An 18,021-nucleotide genomic window follows, 5' to 3' on the forward strand; every position below is an offset into this window, starting at 1 on the left:
ATTTGAATTGTAGATAACATTGGGGAACCGACCCCTACAGTTTGCTAAATGACTCGGAATTTATTTATGTCATCATTAAAAAGGTAAAGATCGGAATAAAATCCAATAACAGAATGTGAACTCTTAATAATGACGACAATGAATTGAAAACAAGGAAACATTATAATGTTCCGGAACACATTTCTAAGAACTTCTGTGGATAAAAGAAAGATGAATTTTAATGACGAAAAAGAAAAAAAAAATCTAATTGCTGTAAGAAACCCTGTCACCAAAGCAATGCGATTTAATCTTTAAAAAAAGTTAATAACACTGCTTGAAATTGCGTGTTTGATGACCAAATCTGAATAGCCAGGTACTTTTTTTTCATATCTTTCACGTCCCCGCTCCTATCAGCCCACTTAATACAAGGAGAAAAATGAGTACGACTTTTTTTTATCAAGATACTGTTAAAAATGTGACTTCATGATCAATTGCCAAAAAATAATTAGTCATTCAGAATACATCTGAACACGTGTTCACGCAGGTGCCCTTGTCCGAATAAATATAATTGACGAGATGCGAAACTATTATTATTTTGAAGAACACGTGTCCCTACTTCCTCATAACACATTCGAGCTTGATAGTTAGTTACAAAATTTGTCAAATCATTTGCTATAGGCCTCCAGTCTCATTTTTAACAGGAAAACGAATAATTTGACCAGATTTTTAATAAATTAACAATTTTTCATATCAGTAAGTTTTCTCCGAGTAGATAACACATAGAAATGCCTTCCATGTAGATTTGAATGGAAACCAACCTCGTCAATGACTTACGTTTAGTGTAAAGTTTGGATTTAGTTTTTTGAATATCGCCATCTTATTTGATGGAAAAAAAATTTCTTAGTGATCATGAAACAGTTAATTTATGCAAATAATGGTCAGACTTTTGGATTACGAAACGCGCCCCGCACTTTTTGTCTTCTTTAATCTATGTTTCAGCCACGCAATATGGTACCCATAGACATATGAATATTAGTAGACCTGCCCTAAGTGATTAAAAGCGTATTATCCCCACTCCCCATACCGGTTCCATTGAGCCGGCTGGGCTCGCATATGGCCTCAAGTGAAATTTGAAAACGTGACGTCATCATTCTTGTGCGAACTATGGTCGAGGCATCATCGGTTCATTTTACTAAATAACACGGCAAAATGTTGACTTGTGATATGAAAACTTGTAAAAATAGATGTGAAAAAGAGAATAAACCCAATTGTCGTATTACATTCCATAAGTAAGCATTATTTTACTTTATTTTAAGCTTATTCACACCGTATTATATGGATCAGTTTTAGAAACATATACTATCACATCACAATGTAGCGATTCTCAAGTGTGCTCATCGTTGTTTACTGGGGTAAGTAAATTATGAGACATTTGTAAAAGTGTCTTAACTAAATACTCTGAAACTAACTACGACTCTGAAAATAGAAGCTGCCTTACTTTGCCGAATTTGGACTTCGCAAATTAGTTCATAACGTGGCGAGTAATTTGCGCTCCCATGTAGAAATGTCTATTCATTCAAAAGCAGATTTTACTTTTAAGAACTAAATGGTGATATTATAATGCGAGATACCTATTTACTGTCAGATTGATTTATTGACGAATCACAGTCAGCCTTACTCCCTTCGTTCTTCAACAGTTGATTTTACCCCTCGCCATTATCTTCTCGTCTATTAATTCCTATGTCTGTGATGGTACCCCATTTATTGGGGATGTGATAGTTCCGCAGGCCTTAGGTCGGGGCTGGCGCTAGTATAAACCTCATGCGCTGTATTTCGCCTGGACTCCTTAGCTCCTTGGGGCTTCGACAAGTCGGCGCCCGGAGACAAATTCGTAAATACCCCACAAGTTATCCAATCAGGACATTTCGGCGGCCACGTCAGATATTTACTTCTCTCATAAGTATTGTTTTAAAGTTAAAGAAATCACGTAATAGCGCCGTTTGCAGTTGCTTCGATCCATTCCCATAATTCATGCTTCGGCTCGGACTTCGGTTCGCAAAAGTGTACGTAGCATTAAACATACAACCAAACTTGGGTAGATATCGCTCGAGTGGTTATATTAAAATATGGATTAAATCTCAAGGTACTTTTAATAAGTCTTAATCTCAAAACACTTTCATTGGCTTACTTGAGGTCTACGAGTCGAAGAGTTTCATGTAAATTTAAGACGTCTGTTTTATTTCTAAAATCGGTAAAGGTAACATCTCCATGACCCTTTCCAAGTTGCGGAGTAATAAAGACAATTGGTCAGAAATGTTGTTATTTAGTAATAACTGGATCACCAATTTTGTTTGCAATTTCTATTGGAATTAAAACGTATTCCGTTTTTCTTGATCATACACGGAGAAAAATTACTAATATAGAATGTTGCCAATTTATTAGGAATCTCTTCAAATTATTCGTAATCCGGTTCAAAACAGGAATGCAGGCTCTTAACAAATGAATTGATAGGTTTCCTAATAAACTTTGAGTAAAATACGAATGTATTTTCACGATGTCGTAACACATGTTCATAAAAATTCTAATATTTTCGCATTTCGTTATAGTATATTTTCAAGTAAAATGCAGCTGCACCAAAACGTGTTCCGATATACAGGGTTTTCCAATAAGAGGTGTTATTTTGATATTCAATCGTAAAAAATCAATGGTTTTGTTGTTTGTGTGGCACGTAACGCCGTCTTGTTAAAAGTAAACGTTGTCCAGATTGATACCATCAAATTCCGGCCATAAAAAATCATTAATCATCTCTCGATAGCGCAATCCATTCACCGTAACTGTTGCTCCAGCCTCATTTTCGAAAAAGTAAGGTCCAATGACTCCGCCGGACCATAATCCGCACCAAACAGTCACACGTTAAGGATAGAAAGGCTTTTCAACAATAACTCTTGGGTTTTCCGAGCCCCAGATGCGAAAATTTTGCTTGTTGATGAAGCCACCGAGGTATAAATGGGCCTCATCACGCAAGATGATTTGCATTTGATTCACTCAAGTGAATTTTAATAATTTCAATGCATTGTTGAAGCATGTATCGTTCCATTTTTATTAATGGCGTAGTTTCTACTTGTCAAATGTGAAAAAATGACAACTTCAAAAGTAACATCTACCGAAATAGCGGGCTATTCAAAATAACACCTCTTATTGAAAAACCCTGTATTAAAAATTTACTAAAAGTTTACTAGGAAACAGGATTACCAATACTTTGAAGAGATTTTTAATAAATTCGCAATACTCACCTTTTTCCGTCGAATATTGTATTATACGGCCAAACTTGAGTTGTGTTTTTATAAAATTAAGAACAGGACACACAAGTAAGGTTCAAAGTTTTAAGTAGGCAATGTTTAAAGTTATATTCCGTGACTCAGCGACTCTATTATTATTTCTTCTTTATCCGCATAGTTAAGTCTCCGCAATGAAAGCAGCATCAGCAGAGTGACGTACACATTAGTTCCAGCTGTAAATTCGCACCAATAGACAAAGTGCGAGAACGCCTCGAAGTGCTTTAGACTTCAAGAGAGCTTTCTGAAAACTTTACTTCCGTTACGGACGGTGGAGTGTGAACTAGACTTGGGTTATTTTTACGAATTCACTAAAAAAATAGCGAATTTTTTGTTCCATTTATCAATTTAAATTCAGCTTAGTCAAAATAAATTACTTATATGTCTCTCCATCAAATTTATGAATTTCATAAAACAGATTACGTGTTTTGGGATTTTGCCCTTTTAAAACACAATCAGGAATGTAATAAGCATTAATTTATGTGAATTTCGGTATACCGCGTTCTGAGTCAGCTATTGGATTTTCGTCTTTCGGGATAAAGTAAACCTTATAATTCACTTAGCAACTGAATGTAGTCTCCGTCATAAGTACAAACAGAGGAACGTGTAGACGTATGATATAAATTCTACTTACTTCAAAGTACACTCTGAGGAAACACAACGAAAACACACGTATGATACAAATAATGATGGAGTAAATGATGAAAAATAATGATGGAGTTACAAATAATGATGGAGTAATAATTACCAGTGATGGTCCCCAGTCAGCATGTCCGGTTGCCCCCCGGGGGAGGCCCCCTTCAGGGCGGAGAGCCACTCCTCCATGTCCCTGCGGGTCTCAGCGCACAGCACGAGCGACCGGCACGGTGTTATGACCTGCAATACATACACACCATCAGCAGTCTGGAAAGGAAACTCCATTCCCGGCCAATCATTTGCCACATCAACAGTGTTAGATAGATGTAAGGCTGTCCCTCCGGGACACTCCTTTCCTGCATTACAAACGCATCATTAGCAGTCTGGCTAGCAAACTCCATTTTCCGGTCCGTCTGTTGCTCCATCAACATTGTTAAAAGCAATGTGAGGCTGTGTCCGGGAGTAGTTTTCCAAGAATCACATATACAAACAACACTTGAGAGCAATGTTAATCAAGATGAGAACTGTAAGAAATTTAAGTTAATAAAGGAGAGTTTGGCTCGTCAAATCCATTCCAGGCATGTCTATTGCCCCACAAACAGTGCTAAATATCTGTTGGGCTATCTTCTGGAGAATCTGAAGAATCTCTCCATTCTCAGGATTCAAGATTAAACAGTATTTAAGATGATCTTTAATTAAATTATATATAAATGAAATACTTCGTTTACACCACTTTTTAATCAAAAACAATCTACATGTTTCAAATCCAATAGCGGCTTCTTCGTCAGGATAGTGAAAATTAACTGACTAATTAATTTTTTATTTCATAATCCCGACGAAGAAGCAATTAGATTTGAAACATGTAGATTATTACTGCTTAAAAAATGGAGTAAAAAAAATATTCCACTTATATATAATCAAAAGTAATTTTACGACTAATGAATATGTTTTAATAAAATGATTAGTCTTCTTCTAAGTTTCTCCCAACAACAACACAAGTCTATTCAAGATCCAGGATCAGTTTTTCCTAAAAAGACACTTCACACAGCATTCCCAAATATCTGATAGTATTATTACGCTAACGTCTGGACGGTTTCGGCCCTCTGATTGGTAAAATTCAAATCTTTCTGCCGCTGGAGTAGTTTCCCTATTGGCCGACAGAGCGCACCTCTGGCGGCATAATAGCGAATAATAGTGTTTCATTTGAAATAATCCATAACAAATACGTACAATTTCATTTATTCAAACAACGGTTATTCTTTACGTACAAGTACCGTCTTAATACGCATTTAAAAATAAAACAAACATTTGATTTAACTTAACAATAAAACAACTCTTTGCATTTAAGATTTTTAATAATATTGATATTTAATATTATTTACGTAAATAATAATTTTGCACCATAGACATATGAATATTAGTAGACCTGCCCTAAGTGATTAAAAGCGTATTATCCCCACTCCCCATACCGGTTCCATTGAGCCGGCTGGGCTCGCGTACGGCCTCAAGTGATATTTGAAAACGTGACGTCATCATTCTTGTGCGAACTATGGTCAAGGCATCATCGGTTCATTTTACGAAATAACACGGCAAAATGTTTACTTGTACTATGAAAACTGGTAAAAATAGATGCGAAAAAAGAGAATAAACCCAATTGTCGTATTACATTCCATATATAAGCATTATTTTATTTTATTTTAAGCATATTCACATCGTATAATATGAATCAGTTGTTACTATCACATCGAGAAACGTCTGGACGCGAAACACAAAGCTGGTTGGTTGCTGGGAAGTAAATTATGAACATTTATAAAAGTGTCTTAACTAAATACTCTGAAACTAACTACGATTCTGAATATAGAAGCTGCCTTACTTTGCCGAATTTGGACTTCGCAAATTTGTTCATAACGTGGCGAGTAATTTGCGCTCCCATGTAAAAATGTCTATTCATTCAAAGCAGATTTTACTTTTAAGAAGTAAATGGTGATATTATAATGCGAGATGCCTATTTACTGTCAGATTGATTTATTGACGAATCACAGTCATCTTCACTCCCTTCGTTCTTCAACAGTTGATTTTACCCCTCGCCTTTATCTTCTCGTCTATTAATTCCTATGTCTGTGTTTTGCACCATTTTGACAGAAAACCGACATGAAGTTCGCGTATAATACGCGTTTGTTTGTAGGAAGTGTAAGCACTGCCAACCCAATAAAAAACATAAAACACAATCGGAAGCTAGAAACACTTCGATGATTGTAAAATTAGCCAACAAATATCTAATCTGACATGTAATTATATGCATAATAAAATGTACATGTACTTATATGTATAATAAAATGATAGGTTAGGTTAGGTTAAGTTGGGTTATAATAGGTTAACTGTTGTTAGTATCATTCAAATTGGGCGAAGCCCAAGCAAGTGCCGCCCGCAGGGCCTAGCAGAAAAAAACCCGTGGAGCGGGTTTTTAACCGCTAGTATGATAATTAATATTCCACAGCGAAACTTCAAGACTCCTGTTGGAAGTAAAAAAAAGATGCTTTTCTCCGGGCTAAGAAATAAAAAATAAGCATTCAATGACTCTATAATCAATTTAAAAACATATGTTTTTGAGATTTTCTGCACGGTTTTTCACCTGATTTTTTTGGGAACTTTTATGTTTTTTTGAACCCAGGTCAAGTCTTAAGCTTACAAAACCATAACTTGTACAAGGAAAAATAAACCCGGCTGAAACAAAGTGCTGCAGGATGAACTATGACCTACGCGAAGCAGACACGTCTGGTGGGGCCAATGACCACTTTAAATCCTCTGTTTTTCACGTTTCATTTATGAAAAATTACTGCATCAGAGCACAACAAAGATTAACATTAAAAACTGACTATTAGGAAAGTTTAAAAAAAGCATTAAACAAAAAATTGTAAAGATTGCGTGTCTTCTTCTTAGGTCGTAGATATCATTCTAAAAACACAATAATGGCCAAACTTACAAAGAGCTTTAGTAGAATAAATCAGGCAAATGGCGTGTTTTGCAAAAACCACCGGTTTTGCTCGAGATGCAGTGGTCCTTAAACGTTTTTTGCTTGAAACAATCAGATTTGGAGACAGGCGATAAAGTACCTACATTTTAATAGAAAAATACTGTACATAATTGTATTTTCAAAGTCGTTATTACATTATACTGTGAACTTTGACAGGTTTGCGCTAGAAAAAATATAAAAATAATAATTTGGTCGGCTTTGTCAATTTGAAAAAAATCAGGTTTGATCTGCGAACGAAAGGGGCCCTTATTAGCAGTTTAAAAAATATATATTTATATATTTTTAAATATGTGGTTGGACTTTACCCAGAGTTCTTTGAAATCAGGTATGGACAGTTATCTTCCTCTTGTTTGAAAAATTTCATCAATCTCGTTATAATACTGTAGATTTGTATAAAATTCAAATCAAAAAAACTGAACTGAAAAAAACATTTTTTAAACAGATAATTTTTTTTATACTGATTGTTTGCGTGTAATTGTATAAATATGTGAGTGGGTTTAAGTATGTTGTATGCCTTTGAGTGTGTGTTGACTATGTCATATCTTTATTTATATTTTATATCTATTTTCTATATTGTGGCTACTATGTTTATGTGTGCTTTATTTATATAATTAATATTGTGAAATTGACCAGCTGAAAAACTGCTTTGGCAGTTTAGTGGGTGCTTGAAATGAAGAATAAAGAATATAAAAGTTTGGAAAATTGCACATAAGAGGAATTGAGAAAAATAATTTCCCTTGGGGCACTAAAGAGACCCATGTTGCAGGAGGGAGAGAACATAGAGGTCGGCAAATCGTTCCACATCCGAGCTGTGTCGTAGAAGCGCCCCGCTCTTAAGTGACAAATGTCAATCATATTATACAAATGTTAGGCGCGCGTTTGGCGTGTTTCCTGACTGTGCACCGGTGCCGAAGGGATCATTGACGGTAGTCACTGGGAGCATCTTTCATCGAAATACCTGTAGAATAAGGACGGCATTCCCACCTGACGTGCGTGCTCTAAAAATTGCGATCCGTTCGTGATAGGGAAATCTATTATAGATACGGACCCCCGTTTCTGCACAAGAGTCGAGGATTTTTTAAAGTACCTTGAGGCTCCAGACCAGAGGTGACTGCCAAATATCGAGCGGCTAACGAGTCTGGCTTCGATGGAGCCTCCGTGCCTAAGCTGGTCACTTAGAGTTACAAGTCAAGCATATCAATGGAAGGCTTGTTGGGAAGATATGGTATGTGCTAGCAATTTACAAAGTGAGTATTTTTTAGTGCTGACCCTCAAGTGTTTCGCGTCCCGTTTTCTATTAGCACTTCAAAAGTTTTAGGACCACTGCGTTAGAAATTTCTTTTAGCGAGAAAAAGCTTTTACATGGAATGGTACGGAGATAGTACTATAACAGGACGATGGGTGATTCCACAGAGCGTGAGAAATAAATGTTTTGAAAACACAGGATTCAATATTATAGTCATATCGGATCCTCGACCGCCCTGGCATACTTAAGGACTTATCGTTTGTAAACCCAATGCTTTATTTAATTATTATAAACAATAATTATTCGACTGGAATACTTATACAAATTGAAAGTATCTCCCGAGTAAAAATAAACGCCGCCGACGGGAATTGAACCCGCACCCTTCAGGTGCTCTTGACCACTAAGCCACGTCGAATTATTATCAACCCGTTAAATAATTCAATACGTACTAGTATTTCATTCAACAATTATTGCATTTTTAATTTTTTTACCCGTAAAAAACCAGCTTTATTTTTGTAGGATAGGCTTTGTTAGTGCTGAATTTACCACTAGATGGCGTCAAAACATATTATATCTACATTTATTGGTGAAATATTTTGCCTTAGCACAAAGGATGACAAAATATTATTAGCAAAAATAATTCAATGCTTTAAACTTTAAAGAATGAATTTGATGATAGTGGGTTTTATCAGGTGCTAAAACATGAACTAATTAACCATCACACGCTCTTTGCTTCGTTCATATTCATAAATCGTCTCGTAAATACTATTCTGTTATTCTGACTATTGAAATGTCCCGAGTCAAGTATGTGATTGACTTGAGTGTGCCATTTCTTCCTCAAGTATCCCTAATTTTTTCTACTATTCTATTTCGCGTTATATATTCTCCTTACGCTCGTATACATGCACAAACCATTTAAGCATCCCTTTCTTAATATTATTCATTACGCTTACATCATTAAGCCTTGAGTTCTTTCTATATCTCTACATTTTTAACACGGTTATAATATGGTCTACTTTCATCCTTGCTTATACCTCACTGTAATGAGTAATTACTAACTATTGTAGGTAAGTTAGTAAAATCTAGAGTAGAAAGTAGGACACATCTTAGCAAACAAACAGATAATTTCAGACGGAAGATATTCTCTGTATCGTCGTGTAAAAACCACCACTCAAAATAGAAACGTTGATTGAAATTGATTTAGCAATGTTTGGAGAGCCATGTACTGCCCAACCTTCCACTTCCCCGTCTCATTACTCTCACCACTATATTCAGCCTTACAACATATCCCAAATGGGGTAAAATCTCATAGTCACAATCTCAATACCTCCAGACGGATGGGAGCAGTTGTGCGGTATTCATATTTGAACTATGCTTGGAAATATCCGATATTTTTATGATTTTTGGGCATCTCAAAGCAGTTTGAGAAAATACCCAGTTCTTTGGAATAATCGTTCGTGGAGATTATTTTTTCTTCATAATATTTATACAAGTACAGGGGTAAAGAGAGAAGAAAGAGACGGGGAAAGTGTAGGTGGCCAAGTTCCTGGATATTCAGATCTCGTCACCAGACACGGCTAAAGATGTTTCAACCAACATGTTTCAATTCTGAATGGTGACCAGGGCGATACTGTGAACATCTCCCACTAGTCTTAACTATATAACGATGGCCTAGCGCACACACGTGTTATGTGTAATTTTAAGAAAAAAAAACAATTACGTCTTTTGAAAAGCGTTACTAAGATTACTTACTTTGTAAATAGAGAGAAATTTACTTTAATTATTTCATCTAGAATGGGTAAAAAGTGGACATTAATTTTGTTGCTTTACATCTTATAATTAACCTGGAGAATTCCTTTAAAATTATATGCAGGTACTTATTATATTATTTTGCTCTGTTAGAGCGCACAAAGGCAATACCCACAACAACTATAAATATGAATTTCAAAAGTTTAACTTGATAATTCCCGTTTATTCTGTTTAAATTATTACACTTTCCCACCCATTTACTTTGCACTTATTATTTTATGGTCCCATTATTTTGGACAGTTATTAATTCAAACGTACAAGAGAGAGAGAGAGAGTTTTCCAAGGCCTTAGGGTAAAACTTGGACAATACCCTGCCTTAGTTCAACATTAAAACCCTCGGTAACAAAAAACGAGCCAATTAATTCAACCCTTATTTTATAATATACTGGTCATTGTTTTACAATACGTTAGATAGGACTCTACATTCTCTACAATACCAATATGATCCTATTTGTATTCAAATCAAGACAGCAGCTCCGCCTCACAGCATCCCAAAGGTGACATGACATGAGTTTCCTAAAAATTACGCCCACTGACAAACCTTAAAGCGTTTATCATCTTTTTGCTGACCTCCTTGGCCGGGCGGTAAAAACATCGGCTCCGAATCCAGAGGTCGCGAGTTCGAAGCTAATAATATATGTGAGTAAATAATTTATTTTTGGTATGAGTAAGTCAATGAGTAAGACCTCAAATTGTAATATTTAATCACTGAATTTAAGAATTGAACCCAAGACCTTAGCGGAGGTCATGGTCTGGGCTGAAGTCACGGGTTCAATTCCTGGTGCGACCGAATCCTTTTTTTTCTTTCTGTTTCAATTTTTTGTTTGTTGAGTAGCTAATATTGCCTTCAATAATTACATTTTATTATAAATAAAATAAAAAAATAAATTTGATATTTTCAGAACTTTCTCAGATCTGGAAGGTAACTTTTAGACCGCCCCCGTGAAAGACAATTATTCAGATTCGAAACGTTGCGGTGCTTGATAATTCCTAACCTTCTTTCTCCATATCCTCCTCGCTTCCTTTAGATTCATAATTTACCTACCCTAAATAAATTGGGGATTCTTTAGATGCCCTGGCTTTGGGCAATAGGACGCTTGTCCTTGATAAACCACACACACTGAGAAAAGATGCAAATAAATATTATTAAATACAGCGGATATTTCACTGGTTAACACAGTAAAAACTCGTTAAATTCAATAAATAAAATAACACAAGGGAGTGTATGAGACGATGTATGAATGTGAATGAAGCAAAGAGTCCGTCCTTTCGTTAGTCGTTAGTTAGTAAGTCTTTAATTAATAACCTTGGATGTAGTTTAGGTTATGTTATGTTAGGTTGGATTGAGTTGGGTTGAGTTGATTTGGGTTGCTGTGGGTTGGGTTGGTTTCGGTTGGGTTGGGCAGAAAGTTTTGTAGGCAAAAAAATAGATAAATATAATCAATAATAAATAAAATACAGGACACAATATAAACATAGGAAAATAAGTATTTCGGAAAAATAATACAATTTAATAATCTCCATTGGGTGCAGTGGGAAAACTGCTAACTACACTTTACCTATTCTTTACACTTTGCACGGAAAAGGTGTCTTATCAGGAACATATTTGACAACATCTCTTAGTCTCCTATCCCTCAGGAGTATCTCTATCTTACCCTTACTAGTTCAGTGACCTCCGTCTATCGCCGACTGTTTCTCCTCGCACAGCCGCTGCAATCTGCATTATTTGCTTTCTGCGTCAGAATTTCATCTAAGGGACGGTCTGATGTATCGTATGTCAATATTCGATCCTAGCCGGCGGCGGGATCCGGTATTGTGAGTGTAGGAAACGGGAGTACGATACTATTATAAAACGACTTGGGTCCCATGCAACATATTATATTATATATTCGTATACATGTCCCAGTTTACATTTAATAAAATAATTTATTAGCTCGTGCCTCATGTACCGTGGTCGGGGTCGACCCGACCTTTTGTTCTACCCACAACTATTATATTTTGGAAACGTGTATAATAATTTATTGGATGTATCTATAAGAGAATGTATTCATGTAGTGATCACAATTTGGATCCCCAGGAACCATTGTTGGATAACCAACACCTCTGCCATAGGTCACCCCAAGTGGTTCGTTACGTTTGGTGATTTAGCAGGTGTGCCCGGGTTCATCGGGTGAGGTGTGTTCAGGATGCGCCTGCCCACCAGCTGCGCGGGGTACCAGATCGAGAAAGGCTACATTTATACGTCACTCCTGGACACACCGATCCCTACATTCATACCCAACCCTAATAAAGTTTATCTTTCCAGAACCTCCTCTCCATTAAAAAACCCTCCACACAGCATCGCAAAAGATGACATAGGCCCTGAGGGAAATTATTTTCCTCGGGGCCTCCTGTGTGGGGGTTAATGTGAAAAAAACTGTCTTCATAATTTTTAAAATTTTCTTATCTTCATATTATTTACTTATCCATATTTTGATGTTGTTTTTAAAATTTGTTTATCTTCATGGCAATTATGTAATTATCCGGTATTTTTAATTTTCATAAATTCCTCATCTTCATGTTTACTTAGTCACATTTTTATATTGGTTTTAAAATTTGTTTATCTTCATGGCATTTATGTACTTATCCGGTATTTGTAATTTTCATTAATTCCTCATCTTCATGTTTACTTATGTTCCATGATAACTCAACACAGTGAAAATTCAACACACTTTTAAAAAGTGATATAAAGTCATTAGAAACGATGAAAATGTTTTTTTTTTAACCTAACCTATCCTAACCTAACCTACATAACCCAGTTAATAATTTTTTTGTTTCATCACTTTCCATGACTTAATATAACTTTTTAAAGATGTGATGAATTATCATTGGGATGATTTATCCGGTTACCGTTTACTTAGTCACATTTTGATGTTGTTTTGAAAATTTGTTCTTCAAATCTTCATGGCATTTTTGTACTTATCCGGTCTTTGTAATTTTCATAAATTCCTCATTTTCGTGGCAATTTAATTTCAATTCAAAGGGCATTATATAACTTTATTGCATGAACGAGTAACTAACATTTTTCCTGGCCGAAGAATGTATTTATTTTGAAATGTTAAGTAGATTTGAGATTTCTGTCCTGGTAGTGAGCCCAGAAACTTCTCACAGAGATTTTACTATAATATTTACATCCATATAAGTAGTATCATTCGAAATTTGAAAACCTGGATATAACAAACAAATACACAATATGCGAAATAGCATAAAACTAGTGTGACATGTAGTAAAATTATATTCATTTGTACATGAAGAAAGTTGTATTGTGTATCCATTCCGTTGATGTTGTCATTTGGAGTTGTTTCATTACATTGAAAGCTTCTAGATGCGATTCGGATGTCGTTTATTTAATAGCAATACAGACACAGGGTTGACGCTCTCATGAGAACATTACGCGATTTAAATCTCAGAAAGAGCGAGTGGAGGGTCAGTTCGGTGTCAATCTTTCGTTAGTGGAGATGAGAGGAGCGAAATTGAACTGATTAAAATTGTATTATTATTTTTTTTATTCTAGAAAAAAAAAACTAACGGTACTTACTTGTCGCCAAAACAGTATGTTCGCGCGAAGGGCGTTTGTGACGTCACTCCAGCTAACGTTTGCAGGCAGTCCCGGGTCCCGGTGATACCTATCTTAGTAGGTATTAGCGTTACCTAAGCGCCATTAGAACCGTTGAAGAATACGTGATACTCAAAGATATTAGAAGAACGAGATGTGCTATGAGCAGTTCGTACTGAGTGGAATTGTTTTGCCGAGTGTCGCCGGTTTTGTTCACCAATACTACTGCACACCTTCGCTTGCGCTAAGGTATCCGCACTAATACATAGAACAGATTTCTGTGCGTACACGTCCCGACAGTATTCAAAGTACCATAATTAGGTAGTACTCCGGCTACGGTCCGGCGGCCAACATAGCATATCTCGTTCTTCTAATATCTTTGGTGATACTAGATCGTTTTTAAATCAGTAACTATAATACTAGCGCAGATCCGTAAAAATCATGGGATATTGTAATTGTTAGAATTGTGAATCTGAAAGTATTTATAAAATATTTATCTCCGGATCATATTGCCTAAAAAAATATACTGCCAACTTTCTTTATACACATCATAATTATACTTTTCAGATAGGATATACGTCAAAAATTTATCGACAGGAAATATAGTACCGTTAGTAAACTTCAAAGCCATCTGTCAAATAACTTAAATGAAAGAAATAGACATTTTAAATATAGAATTACCTATAATCAAATAAAATAATTTTCTTATTACAGGCAGGTAGGTACCTAAGTACTTTAACGCTTATCTGAATTGACATCATCAATCATCAATTCTAATTTTGAAAATTTCAAAGAAATTTTAGTTCACTACGCAGAAATATTTCAAACACGCACATCGCACACGAAACTGAAATAACCTACCTGTGTTTGATGATGAAAGTTGTACGTCACCTGTGTGACCAGAAAAATAAGCTTTTGATACTACGCACATTTTAATAGTCTTCCTCAGTATAAATATGTTTTGGTTCGCGACTCATCAGCAACCCAACAATTTTTCAGAAAAGGCATTTTTTATTTTGCAGGCCTGATTCGATTTTGAGTACACCCTGTTCGTTAGATATCACCAAGTACTCAAGTTGATTGTGCAGTGCCATTATTTTATTACTTCTAACACTATAATAATATAATCCTATACCACTATTAATCGTATACCCATACTGCAATGTATACAAGTCCACATTTCCACGGGTGCTATTAGCGCCCGACCCTAAATGCATCGGGCCATCGGACCATCGCGCGTGCAGGGTACTTAGTCGTGGTAAATGCTTGCACGAAGGCAATTTGCTACCCCCCAGAGCTTCGACTTTATGGCTGCATTATGTTTAAAGTGAGCGTAATGATAATAATGAAATTGCGGCTTTCGAAAGGGGTGGCTATTTGTGCAATACACTGTATAAATTTGTACTTCTATTGTTCTTTTAATTTATTAAAACAGCCGTCACAAAAAACGCGCTAATCTTGAATGACGTAATAATAGATAAATGCGTAACTTATAATATTCGCGTTTGCTAAGGATTTGTGTCGTGTATCTCAGAAACTAAACGAGAAAAGGACCATGTATATATCATATATTCCATTTAAAAGTGATGTAATGTCTTTGATTTTTGGTAAAATCGCGGTTTCCATTACGGTTTAACTGTGAAATTTTTGGATGGCGGAATAATTAACTGTATTAACACCATGTATTATATTTGACAGTTCGAGCTCCAAGACAGATGGTTCTAGTTTACATAGATCTTAGAGGTTATAGACTTATCCGACAGATGTCAGTGGTATATAGATTTGCCCCGCCATGTTCAGAACCGAGGTTTTTTTTCGAGGGGAAATTTGGAGAGCATAATAGAGATGACTCTGGCCTCCAAACCGTCCTCCACACTTGTTACTGATTACATGAGTGTTTTAAAAGCTAAATAAAGACACAATGCTTTGCTGTGAAGAAGATGTATTTATTAGAATTTATATTCCCAACATACTGGCGCAGCCGGAGCAGAAGAGAAATCATTGGTAATGGTTATCTCAATGAAAGAAATAGACAACCAATTCTTTATATACCTACAAAACTTATTGTGCTTTCATGGCGTCTCTCTTACAAGACTTCAGTTACACGATCATGACATCTATTTTAATAAGAAATATTTGACAAGTACATTTGCTTTTATGCCACCGGGGATAAAGCTTTCCACATCATCGACAGCACTAGATCCTACCTACTACTTCAGTACCACAATATAAAGCAAGTGACGATGTCATAGTCTTACCGGCTCCAGACAGACTCTTGTGCAGTTCTCACATAAATAATACATCAGTGCATTGGGCATACATTCCAAAATGCACTTCAACTCAAAGTGATAGTATTATTTTTCTCGAAAAATGACGTATATAACAATATTTCAAGAACTACCCTGTTTTAAAATGAAAGTTCCTGTGTAGTGAACAGACAATTATCTCAAACCTCATCTTACGTAAATTTATTCAAGACACGTGTTTACACAGCAATAATAACAAATAATTCCATCTTGTTTCAAGTTTCTGAGAATTATCACCAGTCTCTTCTCCCCGGGCCAAACCGTCGTCAGCGGTTAAAACCACGCGACGCGACGTAAGCTTTCCTCCAATCTAACATTTATCATCTTTCAGTATGACAATATTATCATCTTACATTAAAACGTCGCTTCTGTACATTATAATAACCACTGAACAGAAAAATTCTAGAAATGTGACCAACATAATTTACCGGATTACTTAGAAATTTTCTCAGTTCTTGCAGTTGAAGGTTTTCTGCTATCGAGTCACTGCTTTCTAAGAATTCCCGAGACCACCTGAAAACCTAGGCCCTTTAAAAAATACTGTCTACATAGGCATGTTGAAGATTTGAAAAAGTTTCTATTGCACCGTGTCTAAGTATAAAACAAAGCTTTATGGCGTTGCTAGAAAAAATGTTGTTACTCATTTTTGCTACTGACGAGCAAGTGACTGTAGCACTTGCACTGAAGGCGCGTGAGATGTTGGCCCGCCTACCTCTTCCTAACAGGAAGCAACCAGTGTTGCCGTATTGAACGCTATGCTACCCGTCTCATTACTTTATTACACAGGTGCATAACGATTTGAAAGAAAACTGACCTATAGACTTCTCCAAGATTGCCAAATGAAATAGACAATTTTTAATTTCCCAACTGTCCGTAGAACTATGGTATCGTCAAAAAGGGTATAATGTGAGGCTGAACGATGGTGGAGGGGGAAGGAGGGAAGAGATAGGTAAGAATAAGATTGGAATGTTCCTGGCTATTCAGATCTGATCACTGTTAATATGTTATGAAGCAACGTTTAGATTCAGAATTGTTTGAAATTTTTTTTATTGAATCTCTAAAAAATATATCACAAGAAGGCTAAACTTCCTTTCAACATAATCAAAACAACCTACACGTGATTTTTTTTCTCCTCACGAACAGTCAAAAAGCGTTATACTAAAAATCCAATTATTGCACAAGTGCCCCCTTTTTGTGACTTTATAGTACATATATATATATTATTGAATATATATGAAATAATACATACACAACAAAATTAGTTTGTGCACACCAGGTTACGAACCCGTTACTTCTATTCTCAATGCCAAAAATTTGAACCACTCCGTCACGGAGTTTGTATTTCGAAAATTAGTTGGTAGAGAAGTAAGGACAACATGATCTTACTTTTGGCCCAAGGACACGAGGACACATTATTATCAGTTTAACTCCTCCGTGATAATAACAATGACAGACAACAATTAATTATTATTCCTCTCGGGTGAAGCCAGCTCGATGGGTTGGTGGGGTGTTCACCAACATTTAGCAATTTGTAATTAATTTAGGGATTGCGGACCGAAATGGGAAGCTATGGTTGGTATATATGCCGCATTATGAATAACATAGTTGTGGTTAACACGCACTAAACCAAACAATTATTATTTGTTCATTATAATATATTGTCCTTTTTCTAACGTTAGTACAGATCATAATATAGTCGTCACCACCACTTGTTCTAGATACCACATGGCATAAAAGATGTTCTAGCACAGCATAACATGACAAGAGCAATGGAGCTATTTAATGAAATTATTTAATTACTTATTTAATAACCTTACCAATTCTAATTAGATATACTTAATTACTGTGTAAATAACATTAAAACATTTTGTATACCTATTTTCAGAAATGTTAGAACGTAAGAAATAGAATAGAATTGCTTGCATTTATAAGCTTTCGGATTCCAATACATAAGCTAGGGCAGAAATTTTGAGACTAACTACCATAATATGTACTCCTCATTGTCCAGAATACTAATGGACGGGGAATAATTATGCCGAGTCAGTGGACATCTTTCATTTATCACTAAATAAATACAGTAA

General features: G+C 35.7%; 1 protein-coding gene across 1 annotated transcript in view; it reads right to left on the minus strand.

Moving 5' to 3' along the window:
* The window catches only part of LOC149411302 (diacylglycerol kinase eta), a 608,003-nt gene that overhangs the window by 65,648 nt on the left and 524,334 nt on the right, over nt 1-18,021 (minus strand). The window contains exon 4 of the mRNA XM_089647677.1: nt 4,063-4,190. Coding sequence (XP_089503803.1) covers nt 4,063-4,190 — 128 coding nt within the window. The remainder of the gene's footprint in view (nt 1-4,062; nt 4,191-18,021) is intronic.

This window comes from Hesperophylax consimilis, chromosome 26, assembly GCF_061612785.1.
Source record: "Hesperophylax consimilis isolate HC1 chromosome 26, BYU_Hcon_1.0, whole genome shotgun sequence".
In the NCBI taxonomy this organism is placed as follows: Eukaryota; Metazoa; Arthropoda; class Insecta; order Trichoptera; family Limnephilidae; genus Hesperophylax; species Hesperophylax consimilis.